The sequence below is a fragment of the Cnephaeus nilssonii genome (assembly GCF_951640355.1).
Source record: "Cnephaeus nilssonii genome assembly, chromosome: 2".
Taxonomy (NCBI): domain Eukaryota; kingdom Metazoa; phylum Chordata; class Mammalia; order Chiroptera; family Vespertilionidae; genus Cnephaeus; species Cnephaeus nilssonii.
The window spans coordinates 85,950,350-85,968,998 of NC_137073.1; the positions used below are offsets into that span (position 1 = coordinate 85,950,350).

The following is an 18,649-nucleotide window of genomic DNA, read 5'->3' on the forward strand; positions in this document are numbered from 1 at the left end:
CGCTTTCACGCCTTTTTTTGGTGCAGGAATTAAACGTGCCCAAGTGGAGCCCCTTCCGCCCCTCGCGTGCGCGCTGCAAGGCTGACGCAAGCGGTACCCAGAGGCCGCTGGCACCCAGGAGCCGCTTGACTCCGGCGTTGCCTGGCAACGGGGCCGCGAGGGGATTGGCAGCGTCAGGCCCAGTGACCTTCCCGGAGACTCGCACTTCCTGTTGCCCCCAGAAGTGACGTAACTGCAGGCCACGCCCCCAACAGAGGCGGAAGTGGAGCTACCCCGAGGCGTTCCGTGTAGCCTCTGACTCCCCAGTCTAGCTGCATACCTGGGCCCATGGCCGCCTACCCCTACCGCCCGGGCCCCGGGACCGGCCCAAGCCCCGGCCCACCCGTGGGCGCGGCGCTGCCGGACCAGAGCTTCCTGTGGAACGTCTTCCAGAGGTGAGATCGGGCGCGCGGGCGCTTACGGGAGTCCGCCGGCTCCGCTCCTCTTCCCGGCCTCCAGCCCCATCCCCCCCCCCCTCCCGCCCCCGCCTCTCCCCAGATTGCACTCGGACCACCCCCGGCCTCTCCATAGTCTCCTGCTCCATTTTCCACCTTTTCCTCTTCCCCGGCTCTACCCGGTCTCTGCTCCGCCTCCCCCAGCCTTCCCCTGGCCTCCTGGCCTCCTGCCCCATCCTTCTTCCCCTACCCCCCTAACTTTTCCCGAGTCCTCCGCTCTGCTCACTCCCCTCCTGTCCCACGCCCTGTGTCCCGTTTTGTCTCAGGGCTTCTCCCTCGCCGCGGGCCCCTCCTTCGCACCGGCCCCTCCCGAGGTGTGGCGCCTTCCGTAGACTCCCTGGAGCTCTGCCTTCACCCCCCACCCCCTAACAGCCGAGTGCCCGCAGTTGAGGGGCGGGTTCTTGCTCCTCCGGGAGAGTCTCCTGGCGATGCTAGTTTTAGATAAACAGAAACAAGACTCTGCTCCAGCACTATTAAAATGGCAGCAGTCAGGAAAGAAGCTGGAACGTGATGGCCGCCGGGACAGGTGCTCTTTTACCTGAGCTTCTTCTGACCATGGCCGTCCTTCCGGTGAATGAAGGGGGAAAATTGAGTGACTCATGGTCAGGGAATGACTTGATTGAGAGAAAGGAAAAAGAGAGAAACTGGTGCAGGCATAACTCAGGTCAAGGGATAATCAAAGAGAAAGACCTGGTAGAGGAAAACGAGAGTGAAAAAATGACTAGGCCACTTTGGGGAGAACCAACGTGGACTTTAGCAGGTGGAGTGCTTCGGCTGGGTGAAGGAGCTCCAGAGGCAGAACACAGTGAAAGGAAGGAACATGCCAGAACTAATGTAGGATGGTCAGTGGGGTTAAACGTTTGTGCTTGCCATGATTTGCTTTTCATACACTGTTAATCACCAGCTGAATTGGTCTTGATTTTGTAGGGTTGATAAAGACAGAAGCGGGGTAATATCCGACAATGAGCTTCAGCAAGCACTCTCCAATGGTGAGTGGGACCGGGCCATCAGGACTAATACACTGCAAGCCTGACACACCTAACTGTTATTATTGGCACGTGGTGGAGGTGCTGCTGATTTATTTTGCCAAATGGTTTCTTGGTTTTTGTCAGTGCCACTCCAAATGCCTTTCGGAACAACTGTGTGGATGAGCATAGGGAAACACTGGTAGAGAAACGCGGGTTGGAGGGTAGGTTTTTGGGAGGGATAGGAAGTTTAGCTTTGTACAGCAGATATCTTTCAGGTGTTTGAAGATCATTGAATTTTTTAGGTATTCTTTGCGACCCTTCTGGAGGGGATTACAAAGGTGCCAGAGGCCACCGGACTGTGGGGAGGTGGTCTTGTCAGTGGCAGAATTATAGGCACTCAGATAGGGATGAGGGTTACAGCTCTTGTGGGTGGTGTGTTGCCGGCTCTCTAAGGAGTTGAGTTTTTGCCCATTTCAACTTGATTAATTGGGGAAGTACTATTAGAGTAACACTAGCCACGTAGAAGACAGGGTTAACTAGAGAGCTATCCAGAGCACTGAAAACCAGCAGGCTACAGTCTGGCAAATCCTGGGTTAAAACTTCCTAAGCGTTGACCTAAATGGATGATTTCTTCACATCATATGTTAATTGTGATCAGATGTTAAAGATGTCCCACAGTGAGAGTGCCCTACTGGCTAAGGCTTTTCTTTTGAGCTTTTTTGCAGTGAGTGAGGACTGATTCGTGATCCATTAGGACATCCCCTTTTGTTCATTTGCTACAAGGTTTGAGAGGGCAGTCCAGGTTTGTGTGAAATCTGTTTAGTTGAGAGTGATGGTCAAATACCCTCAGTTGCTGGAAGGGGTGGGCTCGGTGGGGTTACTGGGGTCATCCTGCCTGGATTCAAATTCTGGCTTTACCAGTTCTAGGAATGTGGCCCTGAGCAAGGACTTGACCTTTCTGGAGCTGTGTCCCACAGTTACTGGGCCGGTAAATTGAGAAAATGCATGCAGAACACTGCTGTGAGCCTGGCACCAAGCAAGGGCTCATATTGTTTCTGGGATGAGGAATCGTGGTGTAACTGCCACTGTTACTGGCCAAAGAGCCAGCTCGAGTCTTTGATGGCTTTTCTTTTCCTAATGACAGTGATGAGATGGTTATCACCTACTGAGCATCCACTACATGTGGGCACAGTGCTGGTGCACAGCAGGGCTGCCGCCCACATTCGTCTCAGGTTTACTGCTCAGAAAGGCCCTCACTGACCCTGGTGCTTCCCCACCTGTCTCTTCATGTAGGTGACCACCTAATGCTCCTAGTGCCCTGCGGTGTCCCTCTCAGCCTGGAGTCCCTGCTCCTTCTGTTTAGAATGCGTGCCTCTCCTCCCTGTAAGGTGGGCTCCACCCATCCAGCCAGCCTTCCAACCCCTTTCCTCCCACATCAGTGTGTGCCCCGCCCCCTCTGAACAGCATTTCTTTTTCTTCGGTGTGTTCCTTTCTCTCCTTCTCCTATAAACATTTTTGTAGCTGTCTCCTCCTAAATGAGGGCCAGCAGGTTACTAGGTAGACAACGTCGGTTCTTTTCACTCCTCCTTGAGTTCCTGTAGCTGAGATAGTAGAAATTATTTTCAGTTCTGATTTTTCTCCCAGGAATGGGCTTTTGTTTTCATGTTAGAACTGGACTTTGGGCTATTTCAGAAAATCATTTTAATTAGTTTATTGCTGGTGGGAAACTGAAGTTACAGAACAGCGTAGCCTCTCACTTTAGTTAGACCTGTGGTTTGGCATGCTCCCTGTTAAAAGTCGAGCTGAAACCACCTTGGAAAAGGGCTTTTGTAGGTCCCACACACTGAGTCCTTTGTACGAAAGCCTCCAAAAATGACTGCTCTCAGGACATGTGTGGTCAGTGGGTTTGAAGAGAGAGAGGACTGTTCTTGTGCCTTGGTTTTAAAATAACCTTTCACAAACTATCTTGACTTTTAGGTGTTTTTTAAAAAATTTGCTCTAGCCCCTTTTTTGTGCTTTAAGGTTTGCTTTAACATAAGATATTGATGTTTTTTGAGGAGGCATTTTTAGCTATGCTTTAAAAAATAGTAATTCATATTTTAAGGTATTTTTATCAAAATATAAAATATTTTGCTCCTATCTTGAGGAGCCCATATTTGAAGAAATGAGACCATCCAAGCAGATAGCCCCTACAGTTGCATCCCTATCCTGCCTCAGCCCAGTGTCGTGGGTGATGGTGCTTGTTGCCCAGATGCAGCAGAGGGAGTGAGATTCGCCCCCAGCCCCATCTGCCTGTATGGGGTTGAGGGCTGACTCGGCAGACTGGGTTACTCAGAGCCTACACGTTTCCAGGAAGGGTCTGTTGGATGATGGCCGCCTCTGGAATGTTCTGACTGATCATTGCATCCATTTGCTTGGATAATTCACACTGAGAGTTTGGGGATGGCAAGCACCTGTCTTCTCTTGGCATCTGGAGCTTCCGTGACTGATCCCCAAGAGAAACCCTGGACTCCAGGCTCAGGAGAGCTTCCCTGGTGGACAACACTTTATGTGTGTCGTCAGCCGTTGTCCTGTGTGAGTTCATGGGGGCTCTGGAAGCAGTGCCTGGTCTCCCCCAGACTTGTCCTCATGCCTTTCCTGGTCTTACTCTCTGTCCTTTTGCTCTAACAAACTGACCATGAATGTTGTCGTCCTAGCTAGTTGTTGAGCCTGAGAGGGGTCTGGGGACCCTCAGTACAGCCTGTCACATCTGCTCTTCCTAGAAACCCACCAGAGTTTCAGATAGAAACAAGGAAGGTTGGACTTGGGCAGGTCAGCATTTCTGGTCTCTGTCTTTGGGTGTATGTAAAAACAGGATGACTGGAAGTTGAGATCCCTTTTCCCCTCCAGCCAAGCCCATCTCCATCAGCTCCCACCCTGCCTGGTCCAGAACTGCAAGACACTGTCGGATCTACCGGAATGGAGTTTACAGTGTTCACCTTAGACACTTAGATTGTTTTCATTTTCACTAATGTAACTACTGCAGTGATTGGACCCAGAGTTTTTCTAAAAGGGGCATTTATCAGATCAAAGAGTGTAGGCATTGTACTGTTGGTCAGTCTTCAGATGGCTTTTCAGAAAGGCCATATTTCCATAGCTATTTGAAGCCGTAATGGAAGATGACTGGTGAAATGTAGGATTTTGCTGAACCTGAAGAGGCACCAACGTCCTCACACACCATGCGTTGAACCGCATCCGGACCCTGTGGTGCTTCCACCCCCTCCTCACAAGTTCCTCTGGCAGAACAGCCCAGGACAGCTGGACTCTGGGTCTGCTGTAGGGAAGCGCAGATCGCCAGTGATGAAGGGAAGTGTGTTTTCCCCCCAAAAAAGATTCCAAGTACTTAGGTGTTTCAGTTGTTCCTATGCAAGATGTTGTAAGGACTTAACCCTTCACCATCTCTAAAGTCTACATCAACCAAAATTTGTGGTTAATAGGACATAATTTCAAGAAAGAAAACTCTTTGGAGAGTAAAAACACAGAATATATTATCACAGAGCAGAGTGGGATTTCTCCTGTCGAGAAGGGAGCAGATATAAATTCCTAAATTCATTTATGTACTTGGAGTTTAATTGGGAGAACGCTGAAGCCCCCAGTGATGACTGACCGGCCACCCTGCAGATGGCAGCCTGTTCCGTAAGCACACCATTCGTGCATCATTGCTTAAGGTTTTGGTACTGCTCCCAAATTATCGGTGAAACGTTGAGTATTCACTTTACAGGAGAAATAATAGTATGTTTCTATTTTCTTTGGTTGAGATGAAGTGGAGACAAGACTTATACATATAGTGAACATATATTTCTATGGAGAAGTCTGACAGGAAATCTGTTGCTTCAAATATTCCCGGACTCTGTGGTTACTGGGAAGAACAGATGGGAATGTTTGAATTTGCAGCTGGCCCAGGAAACCTGGGATAGAGGCTCGCTGGAGGAGAAGGGCTTGTGGACAAAACCCACCTATAGGATGTGTCCTCTGCCTTCAGCAAGTGCTGTTGAAATTGCTTTATTGGCATTGCAGTGTGATTTCCTGCAGAAACCTGTTTAGGTTTTCAGGCTGACACTCAGGTGCATTTAATGCTTAATATAACCAAAATGTGAAATGTCTGCACATTGCATTTAGGCTTCATTGTGGGTTGGTAAGCTTTGATGTAGCCTGGGAACCAGGCCACAGGACTGGCACCCAACAAGGAGTCAGTTACCTGTTGGCTGTTGTTATTGCCCCTGGTTTCTGTAGAGAGTTAGGTCCCATTTGGTTAACAAGGACGAAAGGATGTCTATAGCCATGGTTCCACCTTCCAGGTCTCTCCATCATTGATTCAGCCCCAGACCCTCCAATCCTCAGGCTCCCCAGCACAGTTGGGTCCCCCGGGCCTACCTCTCTGAGGTGCGCCATCTGTGCACTCACCACGAGAGTGCCTGTTTTGCAGCCTTATTGAATAGTTTACTTGCACTGCTCTTGTTGAACACTTGTTCCACCAAGCCGTTTGCTGACGGCCGGGGTTGGGATGGACTGTGGGTGCAGCCTCATCTCTGAAACCCCTCCAGCTCTGCATAGTCAGCTCAGTTTAGCCCAAACTCGCATCTCTTCCCCTATGGCCACTTAGTCTGCTTCAGGTGGAGGGAACAGGACGGAAGGAAGGGATTCCAGTGGGTGCCTGTGGTTTCTGGCTTCTGTGAAAACCAGTTCATTGCATGGAGCCACTAAGGGAGGGAGGGGACAGCAGGCACGGGTGAAGCAGTGAGAGTCCCCTGTATGTGGAATTTTCCTAACATAGTTTTCTTTTTATACTGGTTTCTAATAATACTGACTTCCTCATACCTTTCTATACATACTCCTGCCTACCTTTCCCAAAGGTCTTTGACACCTGCACACAGGTGCTGTCCAGCACTCGTGTGTCATGCCCAGGGGCCGGTGAGCCCCTATTCTCTTGGGAGGACTGGCTTTCTTGGAATAATGGCCGTTGCAGGTGTCTGAAGGGACAGTCAGAAGGTGCGGGCAGAGCATATGGAGTTACCTTAGCGACCTGGAGTGTGGGGCATCCAGCAAAAGCTCCCTGAGGAAGCATTTCACCCAAGGCTTAAATGGGGGGTAGGAGTTGGGCGGAGGGTGTGCATGTATTTGGAGGGGCACGTGTGAGGGTGAGAGAAGCCTGCACAGCCCTGAGTTGGGTGGGAGTGGCACTTGGGAGGTGCTGCAGGGCCCAGTGTCCCTGAGTGTGCGACGTGGCACCTGCAGACTCTCCAGCCCTCGGCAGCTCAAAGGTCGGGAGTGGATCTCTGTGTGCCACCCAGAACTGAAAGTGTGTGTGTGTGTGTGTGTGTGTGTGTGTGTGTGTGTATGTATTTAAAGGAGGGGGGGTCTTTTTATATAAGTGGGGGATGGGCAGAGATACTGCTTTCCCTCACATTAAAAACATTTTTTGACTTTGTTTTTGCTGAGTGTAAAAATCAATAAAGGTACAGATCGCTCTCTCTTATTTCAGTTCCTGTTTGTTTTCAGGCACCTGGACTCCATTTAATCCTGTGACTGTCAGGTCAATCATATGTAAGTAAGGGCGCCGGCGTCCGGCCTGTGCAGGCAGGCAGGGGTGGGCTGCTGGTACAGCGTGTGCTTCCTGCCTTATTCTCCCTGAACTCCAGTCAGGTGTGGGCCTTTATCCCGCCCTTCTGTCCCCTCACTGACTCTTTACTGTCAATTTACGTCCGATCATTCCTTCCCACCCTGAAGATTTCATGAACACACCCGACTACACGCCCCACATGCAGCCTTTATCCTGTGTAACCACTGACTGGAGCAATCCCCAGATTTTTTATTACATGAAAGTTCACTGAATGTAGTGTACTTCTGACCAAACTGAGAGCATTCAGGCTATAGGTTTCCATCATCTCCTTGCCTAAAGAGACACCATATGATTTATCATTTTCTTTATGGCAATAATTCAGACGGAGTTTTTATATCAGATATTTTAGTCATTTTGCAAATTCTTTTTAAAAAATATATATTTTATTGATTTTTTAGGGAGAGGAAGGGAGAGGGATAGAGAGTTAGAAACACTGATGAGAGAGAAACATTTATCAGCCGCCTCCTGCACACCCCCCACTGGGGACGTGCCCGCAACCAAGGTACATACCCTTGATTTGAATCAAACCCGGGACCCTTCAGTCCACAGGCTGACGCTATCCACTGAGCCAAACCAGTCAGGGCGTAAATTCTTTAATAGATTTTTAAAAATCCTCACCTGAGTAAGGATATATTTTTTCCCATTGATTTTAGAGAGAGTGGGAGGGAGATGGGAGGTGGGAGGTGGGAGAGGGGAGAGAGAGAGAGAGAGAGAGAGAGAGAGAGAGAGAGAGAGAGAGAAAGAGAGAAAGAGAGAGAAATATCGATGTGACAGAGACACATTGATTGGTTGCCTCCCACATGGGCCCCAACTGGGGGCAGGGATCGGATCTGCAATCCAGGTATGTGCACTTGACCAGGAATCGAACCTGAGACCCTCTGGTGTGCAGGCTGATGCTCTAGCCACTGAACTACACCAGCCAGGGCAGTCATTTTGCAATTTTATGTACGTATAGTGGTAGTTCTTTTGTATTTGGACCTGGAATTGGGATGGTTTTTTTTTTTTTTTTAAAATGAAAGGCAGGTCTAAGAAAACATTGAAGCCAATAGAATCTCTTTCTCATTGAGTGGCCTCCGCTGGAGGATGTCGGTCCTGGGAAATGGAGGGGGCCCCATGTTCTAGGCCCAGAACTAGGAGCTTGGAGTAAGGGGCACTTAGCTCTGGCATCTTCAGAGCACCCACCAGTGGCCGTGCTTCTGTAGAACCTACTTCAGTGTAAAGTATCCTTTTTATTGTGGCTCATAGTGTGTGTTGCTTCAATTTTCTTTTTCATGGGGGGCTGTGGCTGGGTGACAGTCCCCCTGCCCCACCCCAACAGAGGTGATCTTGCCCCTGACTCAGCCAATGAGCATGATTAGCAACACTTAGGGATTCGCTGGCTGAGTGCCATGCTGGGGAGGTAACTGCTGTGACTGTGTTTCTTGCTGATTAACATCGAGATTCCATTTATTGGGCACCACTTAATGCTCCTTTTTTTCTCAGCAATGTTTGACCGTGAGAACAAGGCTGGTGTGAACTTCAGCGAGTTCACAGGCGTCTGGAAGTACATCACGGACTGGCAGAATGTCTTCCGCACCTACGACAGGGACAACTCGGGGATGATTGACAAGAACGAGCTCAAGCAAGCACTTTCAGGTTTTGGTAATTCACTTACCTTGATTGTGTAGCATGTTTCATTTTGGAACCTAGGTACCATTGAAGTTCTTTTACTTTGTTTAACTTACTGATTTTTTAACCCAGTCTATGTGAAATTTTGTTTACATTACACAGACTTATATTTTTATATTATTGGAGGAGACTTTTATGCATCTTTTAAATGCAGTTTTTCATCCAAAATGAGATAGGGGCTATGCAATCGTTTTATCTTTTGTGAATTGGAATGACGTCACAAGCACATTGAGAATGTAGCTTTGAAACAATTTAAAGTGAAATAGATAGTGTAGGGTAGCGTATATTCCATGAAACATCAAAATACACAGAAAGATGATAAAATACCCATAAGTGACAATTCCCTAAGGCTCTAGCGCATATCTAGGGCCTCAGGTAGAACATTAGAGGCAGCGCGAGCTCCCATTCTCAAGTGCGTGTCGGAGTGTGTGTGTGCCGTGCCATGCCGTGCCGTGAGGAGTGTGCCCATGGTACCTTTCCAGAGTGGGTCAGCAGACCTCTAATGCCCATGCATGGATCTGAGGGGGAGTTGGGATTTTTTTTGTAGAGGAAAAACTGAAATGTTGGGGTCTTGTTCAAGGTTTGAAGTTACACTGAGATTCTAATTTGAGACAATTTTACTTGGCTGAGTGTTCAGTGGGCCCATATTACAAAACCCCTTCTATGTTTTTCTTAAAAGGTTTCTTATAAATGCCTTCCAGAAGAAAATAAAACTTAGATTATAATGTACTATTTTCTAGGTATTTCGAGTTTTAATAATATGGTTAACATGGTCCTGCCCTCTCCATTTTTCTCTGGTCATGTACTTTATGACTGTCTTCTCTTTCTATCGCTTTCTTTTCTTGCCTTATAAACTCAGACATAGTACCAGGTGGGGGCTGTATGATGGCACAGGAAGTCTGTTTGAAACTCACCAGGTGTGGTCAGAGTTTGGGCAAGACGTGGACCTCAGGTTCTTAGGGTTGGAACTCAGAATGCAACTAATCTTGCTCTGCCCTTAGGTGGGAGACTGATGGGGGCCTGGGGAAGGAGCCAGGGGCCTGCCTGGCTGGGGACAACGTGGGAGGAGCCCAGATCCTAGGAGTGATTTCTAGTCCAGTGACCTCAGGTGTATCACGGAACACAGAACTGCATTTTTTAACCTGGCGAGGCCCAGAGCCCTCCTTTTACTTAGTGCTGTGACCTCCGGGTCCCTGGAGCTCATGTGGAAAGACTCTCAGCCTCCCAGTCCGGGTCAGAACCAGGGTGTCTGCGGCTGTGGCGGAGCTGCGCAGGCCCTCCCGCTGTTGGTGCTGAGATTTTCCTGACTTCTGAGTGTTTTTCTGGAGGAAGTAAATATTCTTTTGCAGCATTTCTTCAGTTATTCCAAAAAGTTTCTTCCTGTGATTGGTTCTTGATTTTTTTCCCACAGGGCTTCTCTGAAGCCTTGTTTTCTGTGGAAGAAACATTGTCATCATTTTCCCGTGTTGATTATTTTGGAAGATTTTCTGTTGTAACTTAGGAAATGTGCCACAGAAGCAAAAAGTTCCCTTCAGTCTTGACCCCTAAGAATAAGTATCTTGCCTTGGGTCAGAGGGGGATGATTTTAGCTCAGCAGAGGCTTGAGGGAGTCAGGGGCTTGAGCACTATGGTGCCCTCTGACCTTTGTCAGCTCCATGGGGTGTCTCAGGCCAACCCTGGCAATGCTGTGTGATTGACTAGCACACATTCTGGATTTAATAGTCCATTCATTTAAAAATTTTTATTAGTAGGTGCTATATGCCATGAACAGAGACGTGGAAAGGAGAACGTGCACAAGGCCTAGCCCTCACTCGCCAGCGCGTTGTGGAGTTTACTCAGCACTAAAGGCCTCGGGCAGCTCCACTGTGCCCAACTTCCCTTTCCTCCGCCCGGCCCTGGCGGCCACTGAGCCAGTGCAGTGTTTATTATGAAAACTTTGTGAAAGTGTAATGAACCTTAAACTTATCACTCGTTTCCATCTTTTTGCTGCATTTTTTTGTCCCCATTTTATGCTAAAGCAGAAAGGTGCTCAGCCACAGGTCAGGGTGAGGCACTGTGCCAGCACTCCAGGTTTGAAGGGCAGCCAGTCCCGACCAGGGCCCCAGTCTGTGGGGGCCGGGCCATGAGCAGAGGGCACCTCCTTTTAATTATTGTTACTTGGATTTTCACTGGAAGGACCTCGTAGAGAACTGACTGCTCCCAGATTTTGGCCTCTCGGATAAATATTCTTTCCATGGCTTGTACATCATTTATTTTTCTAGTCTGTCTTCCTTCACTTTTGTTTCCCTGCAGTAATATTGAGGACCAGGGACACTGGAAGTTAACGCCAGGGGTGATACAAGTTGCTTCCCTTGTCGTAGATTGTGGAGTTACTGTGTCATTGTTACAACCTTATCTGTCCTTTCCCAGTCGGGCAGGAGACCATTGCACCCTGAATGGGCACGGCCTTTTCACTGTGTCCTAAGGTCAGCCCTCACCAGCCTTGGCCTGTCTTACCTGACCACAGGCACACGTGCTGGTGTGAGGAGATGAGAATCATAGGGGCAGGAGGAGTGGCAGCTGTCGCTTTCTGACTAAGTCGGGCATCCTGGCTTCTACTCAGCTTGCAGGGAGGGGGGCCCTGGATGTAAGTCACAGACGTGCAAAGCACACTGGCCACTCAGAAAGGTACCATCACATGCTTGCATGTTTGAATCTTTTTCAGTAAAGTGTTAAGTGTTCATACAGGTAATTAACTGTGAAATTCACTCAGACAGTGGGTGTACATTCCTTGCAAAGACTGAAGCAAGACTGAAAATCAGTAAAAATATTTTGGCACCTGGATCTTGTCTCCTGACTAAGTAAGGATACCATGGTCATACAGGTAGTGGTATGACGAGGGGAGGAAGGGGAAGGCAGTAGGTGTCCTGGTTTAGTTGGCCCCCAGGGGTGTCCCCCGTCTCCAGAGCCACCTTCCTGCTGGAGATCTTTTCAAGACACATCTAGTAAATTGCAAACGGAATCAGTGACCCTCTGTGTAACATTGGATGAACCTGTAGTAGTTTTGAACTTTGAGAGGCTACCTTACTCCTTGTAATGTTCAGTTTCCTAATCAGTTCATTTCTATGGGGAAATATCTGTCAATGAGTCTGTTTCCTTAGGTTTACATTTCGTTTAATTGGAAGATGTCAGTGATATTTTATCTTTCAAAACGGGATTCTCTAGTAATGAGTTAACCCAGGGCAGCTGAATCATTCAGAACTTTCATATCTAGGTTAAAAAATGTAATAAAGTCTGTCGGTAAAGGGCTTTTAAAAAATCCTCACCAGAAGATATGTTTTTATTGATTTTAGAGAGAGGAAGGGGGAAGGAGAGAGAAAACATCAAAGTGACAGGGAAATATTGATCAGTTGCCTCCCATGAGTGCCTTGAGTGGGGATCAAACCCACAACCTTTTGGTGTACGGGATCACGCTCCAACTAGCTGAGCCACCTGGCCAGAGCTATAGCGCTTTTTAAAATGATCACTGCGCTGCATTCAAGAAACTGGTCCTGGCTGCCCTGTGGGGTGGTCTGTAGGATAGCCACCTTGCGGAGTTCAGTGTGATTCGAACTAGTGAGTTCACGGGATCCTTCAACTCACATTGTGGTCACGCCTCCAGTTACTCCTCCCCCTCCAGGGAGATGCTCTGGCCTGCCAGCCTTGGTCACCGCTGAGTGACTGGCGTAGCTGAGTGCGTTGGGATAAATGTGTGCTGTGTGTTCCCTCCCCAGCCCAGACCGTTTATCCTGAGCTGTGATAAGAGGCATGTATCTGAGGCGAGCGGGATACTGAAGGAAGCGCCCTCTCCTGGCACCCTATTTACTCTGATTCCCTTTCAAGGCTACCGGCTCTCTGACCAGTTTCATGACATCCTCATTCGAAAGTTTGACAGACAAGGACGGGGACAGATCGCCTTTGACGACTTCATCCAGGGCTGCATCGTCTTGCAGGTAATTGGGCTCCTTGGAGAGAAAGGGAAGTGCCATTCTGGAATTTGGGATTTAGTGGAGTCAGACACATGAAATTAGTTCCTGGATCTTCTAAAAGTTAGTCTTGTCTTTGGAGAAGTATCTACAGTATTTTTTTCTGTTACACAGAGGTGTAAACAGTAGTGCTCTTTCTCCCCCTGCAAATATTATAAAGCAGTCCATTCAGAAGAGGTTGTTGTCCCATATCCAGTGGGTTATTTACATGTTTACTCTGCTATTTTTGTTGTATTTTTATTCTGAGGAAATGGGTAAACTTTCCATGTGGCCTTCCCTCTGTCCTGCCTTCCTGTGTTGAGGTGAGCTCTAAATCCCCAACCTGGCTTCCAAGCTCTTGGGTCCTTGTGTGGTGTTGGTGCAACTCTTGAGTTGCTGACCGCTGCCCGTCCCATTTTCCCACACGTTTCTGAGATGTCCACCCTACGGCCTCACACTTTCCCTCCAAGAGAATTAAGTGCAGAGCTTAACGAGCCCACCCAGAGACACCCTCTTAAGACAGAAGAATAATCTATCTTGTGCCGGCTGTTGCCACCCTGTTTCTAGGTCCCTGCTCCTGTTTCTAGGTAGGGATCCGAGTTCCATATATTTTAAGCTTTAGAACTAATAAACTTATATCTTTCAAAATTTTTATTATGACAAATTTCCCCAAAAAATAACAGTAGCAGAGACACCAGTAAAATGAACCCAGTCTCAGATTCAACATTATCACCCATGCCATTGAATTATAACAACTATAACCCCCACCCGGCATTATTCTGGAGCAAATTCCACTTATGGAAAAGAGTGTTTTTCCATTAATATTTCAGTAGAGCCCATCTCTAGAAGATAAGTCATTGCAACTTGAATCCAAGTGGAGGTTTCATCTTGTCAGCTTTAGGATCCACTGAAGGTGTGAACAGCATGAGGTTTTTTAATGCAGTTTGGAATTTTTGAAGACATTCTCACATTTTTTTAATTTTCCCGTTCAAATGATAGGTCAGTCAAAAGTGACGTTTTTCTGATTTCTTTACTGGTGAATCTGGTGGGTTGGTCTCTCCAGATCCAGGTTTGTTAACTCTTATGCTTCAGATCTCTGGGACCAGGAGAGCCTGACCTCGTTCTGCCTCGGGGTCTGTGAGGCTGAGTGATGTGTTAGCAGTTTGAACACACCAGGAAAGGTGCAGTGTAAAATCTCATTAGGGTCTGTATCTGATTTGCTTTAGAATCAGGACTTTCATTTGAGGTTATGGCCTGTAGTAAACATCTGATCTTTGTATTTCTGCCTGAGCAAAGGTACTGCATATAGGCTCAGCAGCTGAGGTGATGCGATGAATCCCCGAGAAGCTCCCCGGGGGCTGAGGACAGGCCAGCCACTGCCTCCAGGCAGGCTTCCAGCTATGCCTGGGGCCTCATTGCCAGTTTCTAGTCCCACCCACCCTTCCAGAATGACCCTAAATCAGTGATGGCGAACCTATGACACGCGTGTCAGCACTGACACGCGTAGCCATTTCTGATGACATGCGGCCGCTGAGGCGGCCGCATGCCGAGGATGAAACATTTGCTGCTCCTGAGGATGAAACATTTGCGAAATAATGTTTTTTCCTCAAAGTGACACACTACCCGAGTTATGCTCAGTTTTTTGGCGAAGTTTGACACACCAAGCTCAAAAGGTTGCCCATCACTGACCTAAATGCTGGAAAGAGGTGAGGCATCGAAAAGAAAACTGCAGGCCACAAGTAAAAAGCCTGGAAAATAGATTCCTCGTCCTGCCTCTTTTCGAAAAGAAAAAGGCTTTTCGAAAATTGTTTCTGATAAAATTGCATGAAAATTTGTAGAAATCTTAGAGAAATACAATTAAAACATAAAGAAAGATTGCCCAGACCTGGCCGGGTAGCTCAGTTGGCTAGAGTGTCGTCCTGATATGCCAGGCTTGTGTGTTCGATTCTTTGTCAGGGCACATATAAGCATCAGCCAGTGAATGCATAAATAAGTGAAACAACAAATTCATGTTTCTTTCTCTCTCTTCCTCTTTCCTTTTTTCCTCTCCCTCCCTCCCTCCTTTCCTCTCTATCTAAAATCAATAAATTAAAAAAAATCAAAAGGAGAAAGAAAGATTGCCCATTGTTCTTCAAGCCAGAGTTAGGTGGTCTCTGCCGCTGTCTTGCACACATGCTGGGATGCTCCTGGCTGACCCCGAGGGGAGCCCTGAGGAGACTGCAGCAGGCGCGGCCCACATGGCCAGGCTCCAGCCTTTCTTAGGGCCCCGCCCTGGGCAGGTGGCTGGACACCCAGGGCATAATGAACCTGGGTGTTGTTTTCTTCTCTTGTCATTATAATTCTTCAGAATCTGTTGTGGTTGCAGCCCTGTCCTCTGGGGCAGCCCTTACCTGACTGTCCTGCCTTTGAGTACTGGTGGTCTCCTGCTCCTGACCTGACCTGGATGGTCAGGCTTATGAATAAATTAAGGTGGAGCCCTGGGGTGGGGGATCGGCAGACAGGAGGATGGGAGGGGGGCGCAGGATGGACCCTGAGCTGGCAAAGGGAGACCTGCCCTTGCATGATGTGTGCTGGCCCTCACCTGCTGGGGCAGGTTCTTAGGGAGGGGCCCTGGGATCAGGCAAGGATCCCCCACACGTGCCTCCCTGTGCTGGTTTCATCAGTTAGGGAATGTGGAAACATGAGTGCTGCTGAAATTGGGTTCCTAAATGTCTTTTTGCCAAATTTACTTTGTTCCTTTAATATAAAAATCTAAATGCCTGTGGTTTTCTTCCTCAGAGATTGACAGATATATTCAGACGCTACGATACAGATCAGGACGGCTGGATTCAGGTGTCATATGAACAGTATCTCTCCATGGTCTTCAGCATCGTATAACACTGGCCTTTTACAAATAGCAACATGACTTCGGGGAAAAAAAGACTGAAAATGCCAAATCTCTTACCGTTAGTGAAACGGAGCACAAATGCAGTTGTCTTTATATAGTTAATATTTGGGGACCTAACTGTACATATGTGGATAATTGGATTAACATTTTTGCGGTTGTAACAATAGTCATACTGTTATTCAGATACAGGCATTTGATTTGGGACTGTTTAATTGTGCCATGAGGTAAGATATGATAATGTTTCAGGTATTCTGCATGTCAAACATTGATCATGTGCTTTTCTATGTAGCTCCAATTCTATAGTGGAAATACTTTTATTAGCCAATAGGAATTTTAAAATAATACAGAACTTGCACAGAAGGCTTTTCATGTGCCTTACTTTTTAAAAGGGGTTTATTGTATTCATTTGAATATGCAAGGTAAGCAATAAAGCAATGTACTCCTTGTCGCAGGCCATCTCTGATGTGCTCACGAGGGGAGTTTCAAGGGGCTCGGGACACCTTGAGGTATTTTTGGGTGTCCGCACGACTCACTTGTGAAAATGCTTAGATATAATTTGTCCTCTTACAGGAGTGTGTTTAAATTTCATAGAACTTCTTTGAATAGAAAAATCCAAATGTAGTTTAGAGGCATGTTTGTCATTTACTAATGATTCACTCTACCCTGTTATGGTCTGTTTTCAAACATGAAAATGAAGTGAGTGCCCATGACCCTTGGCCCTGCCACTCATGGAATTGCTTTAGGCTGTTTCTGCCCCTCCCCCCCTTTTTAAAATACATTTTTATTAATTTTTTTAGAGAAGAAGAGAGAGAGAGTGAAACATGGTTGTGAGAAACATTAATCGACTGCCTCCTACTGGGAATTGAGCCCATAACCTGGGCATGTGCCCTGACCGGGAATTGAACTGGTGACCTCTCAGTTCATAGAACAGTGCTCAACCAACTGAGCCACACTGGCCAGGGCACTCCCCCCTTTTCAGTGTGTTTCCCAGACCATAATTTGGGGGGCATGTGTGGATATTTGGGTTCTGGGTGGTTGTCAGAAATTGGGTGGCCCTGCGTGTCTGTGATTGGGCACCTTGCTGGTTGGGGATGTGGGGACCTGGGGAGGGTGTGGGTTTCTTATCTGTGGTATCTGATGGAGGGATGAGGACGTCACTGATGAGAATCTGTGGGGCTCAGAGACTGGCCTTGTGAGCTCAGTGCAGCAGGGTCCACAGGGGTCTCAGGATTTCCACTCCTTTTCACGTTGGGTGCCTCTGGATGTCGACACTCATGACACAGCACCAGCACATGACCCCAAGTTCTACTTAAGCGAAGTCAATCCCCTGACCCCGAGCCCCAAATTTGCAACTACAAGTGGCCTTCAGACCCTAGAACCCACTTGGTGAGTCCCACACATCCAGGTGCTCAGGTGACTTCTTGGGTTCTCATGAACACGTTGGATTCAACACCTCCATCTAATCCCATACCCACACCCCCTGCACCAGTAACTTCTGCAGCTTCCCTGTCCCCATTCCCGTGCCACACACTGGCTACTGGAGGAGCCTGTGGATGACACCACACCATTTCTCCCTTGATCCCAGGCCTGTAAAGACCCCAACTTAGGGTGAGGGCAGCAGGCATCACCACTAGCCTAGCCTCACTGTGCTCTGTGCCTCATCCAGATGCTGGCTTTCCCAGTCCACCCACTTCCCCCACCCACCCTGCATCTGCAGCACCTGGGGCCCTGGATTCAGCCTGACTCCCAGGAAACGGGACTCCTTGAGCTGATCTTGGAGCAATGGCAGTTCAGGCGTTGGTAAGACACCTTCCCCTAGGTACATGGGCTTAATCTTCAAGGATCATTCGATGCCATACAGGCTGGATGCTGAGAGACCTGTTCTCTCACACTACCAGCCACTGAAGAGATTGTATGATGTCGAACGGGATTAGGGATGGGAAGATGGACACTTACAAAGAGAAGATCGGATTGTAGGTGGGTTAAGGTCTTATCTTCCCTCATTGGCAGAAAGAGCAGTTCCTGTATGAAAATAGTGTGGGTCTTCTCAGCAACTCACAGGCGGATGGTGCAGATTCATGTAAGGTACAGATGGGCTCAGGTGTGGTGCAGATATTAAAGTACAGATGTGCTCAGGTGTATGATGCAGATACTCAGGTAAAGTGCAGGTGTGTGGTGAAGATACTATCAGGTAGGCTACAGATGTGCTCTGGTATTTGGCACTGATACTCGGGTGTGTGGCACAGACCTCAGTGGGAGTGAAAGGTTTGGCCAGTGGAGGCACAGTGAGGAGTGGGGGGCACGGGGGGGGGCGTGGGGGATGGTTAACGGGGAGGTGTTGGGCAGCCACTGAGGGCTGGGGTGGGACACGAGCCTGCTCTCTGGAAGGCCAGAGAGGCAGGTGAGCTTTGGGGAGGCGGGGAGGGGTCCTGCTGGAGGGCAGGGCTACCTGAAGGATGGTGAGCAAGCCCTGGCAGAGGGGCCAGAAGGTAGACACCAAGCGCAGCCCACAAGCAGTTAGTCTGCCACATGGGGGCAGTGCGGTCACACCTCAGGGACTCCAGCCACCTCGTTCTGGCCTGCCCTCTTGGAATTTACAGCAGCTACTGAGAAACCAGGGACAGTGGTAGGGAGGCAACGGCGCCCTAGTGGAAACACTGACCTGCAGCGTCACATTCATCACGATGCTTTGCTCAAACTGCACCTGGTCCCCTTGGAGTCCGGTGTTGGGATGAGCAGAGGAAGCACGGCCGGCAGATGGCCTGGCCTGGCAGTCACGGAGGCCACCACTGTACCCAGTCCCTGTCCCTGGTTCCCCTTCCTTTCCCCCCATAACTCCTCCCTCATCCTTCACCCCACCCCCGTCGCCCGTCCTCAGTCCCAAGTCCCCTATCTCCATCCCCCATTCCTGTCCCCTGGTCACTGTCCCCGGTCACGTGCTCTCATGACTTCCTCTCTTGCCATTTGAACATGTGTTGACTCAGCTCCTA

At 48.6% G+C, this 18,649-nt stretch overlaps 1 protein-coding gene across 2 annotated transcripts; it reads left to right on the forward strand.

Annotated features, from left to right (window-relative positions):
• The first annotated feature begins 229 nt into the window (after positions 1-229).
• PDCD6 (programmed cell death 6) lies at positions 230-16,110 on the forward strand. 2 transcript variants are annotated; one of them, XM_079781113.1, is made up of 6 exons: positions 230-434; positions 1,422-1,483; positions 7,001-7,045; positions 8,604-8,756; positions 12,651-12,760; positions 15,551-16,110. In XM_079781113.1, exons 1-6 carry the CDS (start codon positions 328-330, stop codon positions 15,647-15,649), a joined length of 576 nt encoding a protein of 191 aa, XP_079637239.1. In that variant the 5' UTR covers positions 230-327; the 3' UTR covers positions 15,650-16,110. The 2 variants fall into 2 exon arrangements, with proteins under 2 accessions (XP_079637239.1, XP_079637238.1); XM_079781112.1 differs by having other exon boundaries at positions 231-434; positions 8,604-8,762.
• The last annotated feature ends 2,539 nt before the right edge of the window (positions 16,111-18,649 follow it).

What these genes read in the sequence shown, in the direction of transcription:
- PDCD6 (XM_079781112.1), top strand. Translation starts at nt 328, where the DNA reads ATGGCCGCCTACCCCTACCGCCCGGGCCCCGGGACCGGCCCAAGCCCC. An exon ending in CTGTGGAACGTCTTCCAGAG is followed by an intron (nt 435 to 1,421) that starts GTGAGATCGGGC and finishes TTGATTTTGTAG; the next exon opens with GGTTGATAAAGACAGAAGCG. An exon ending in GCAAGCACTTTCAGGTTTTG is followed by an intron (nt 8,763 to 12,650) that starts GTAATTCACTTA and finishes TTCCCTTTCAAG; the next exon opens with GCTACCGGCTCTCTGACCAG.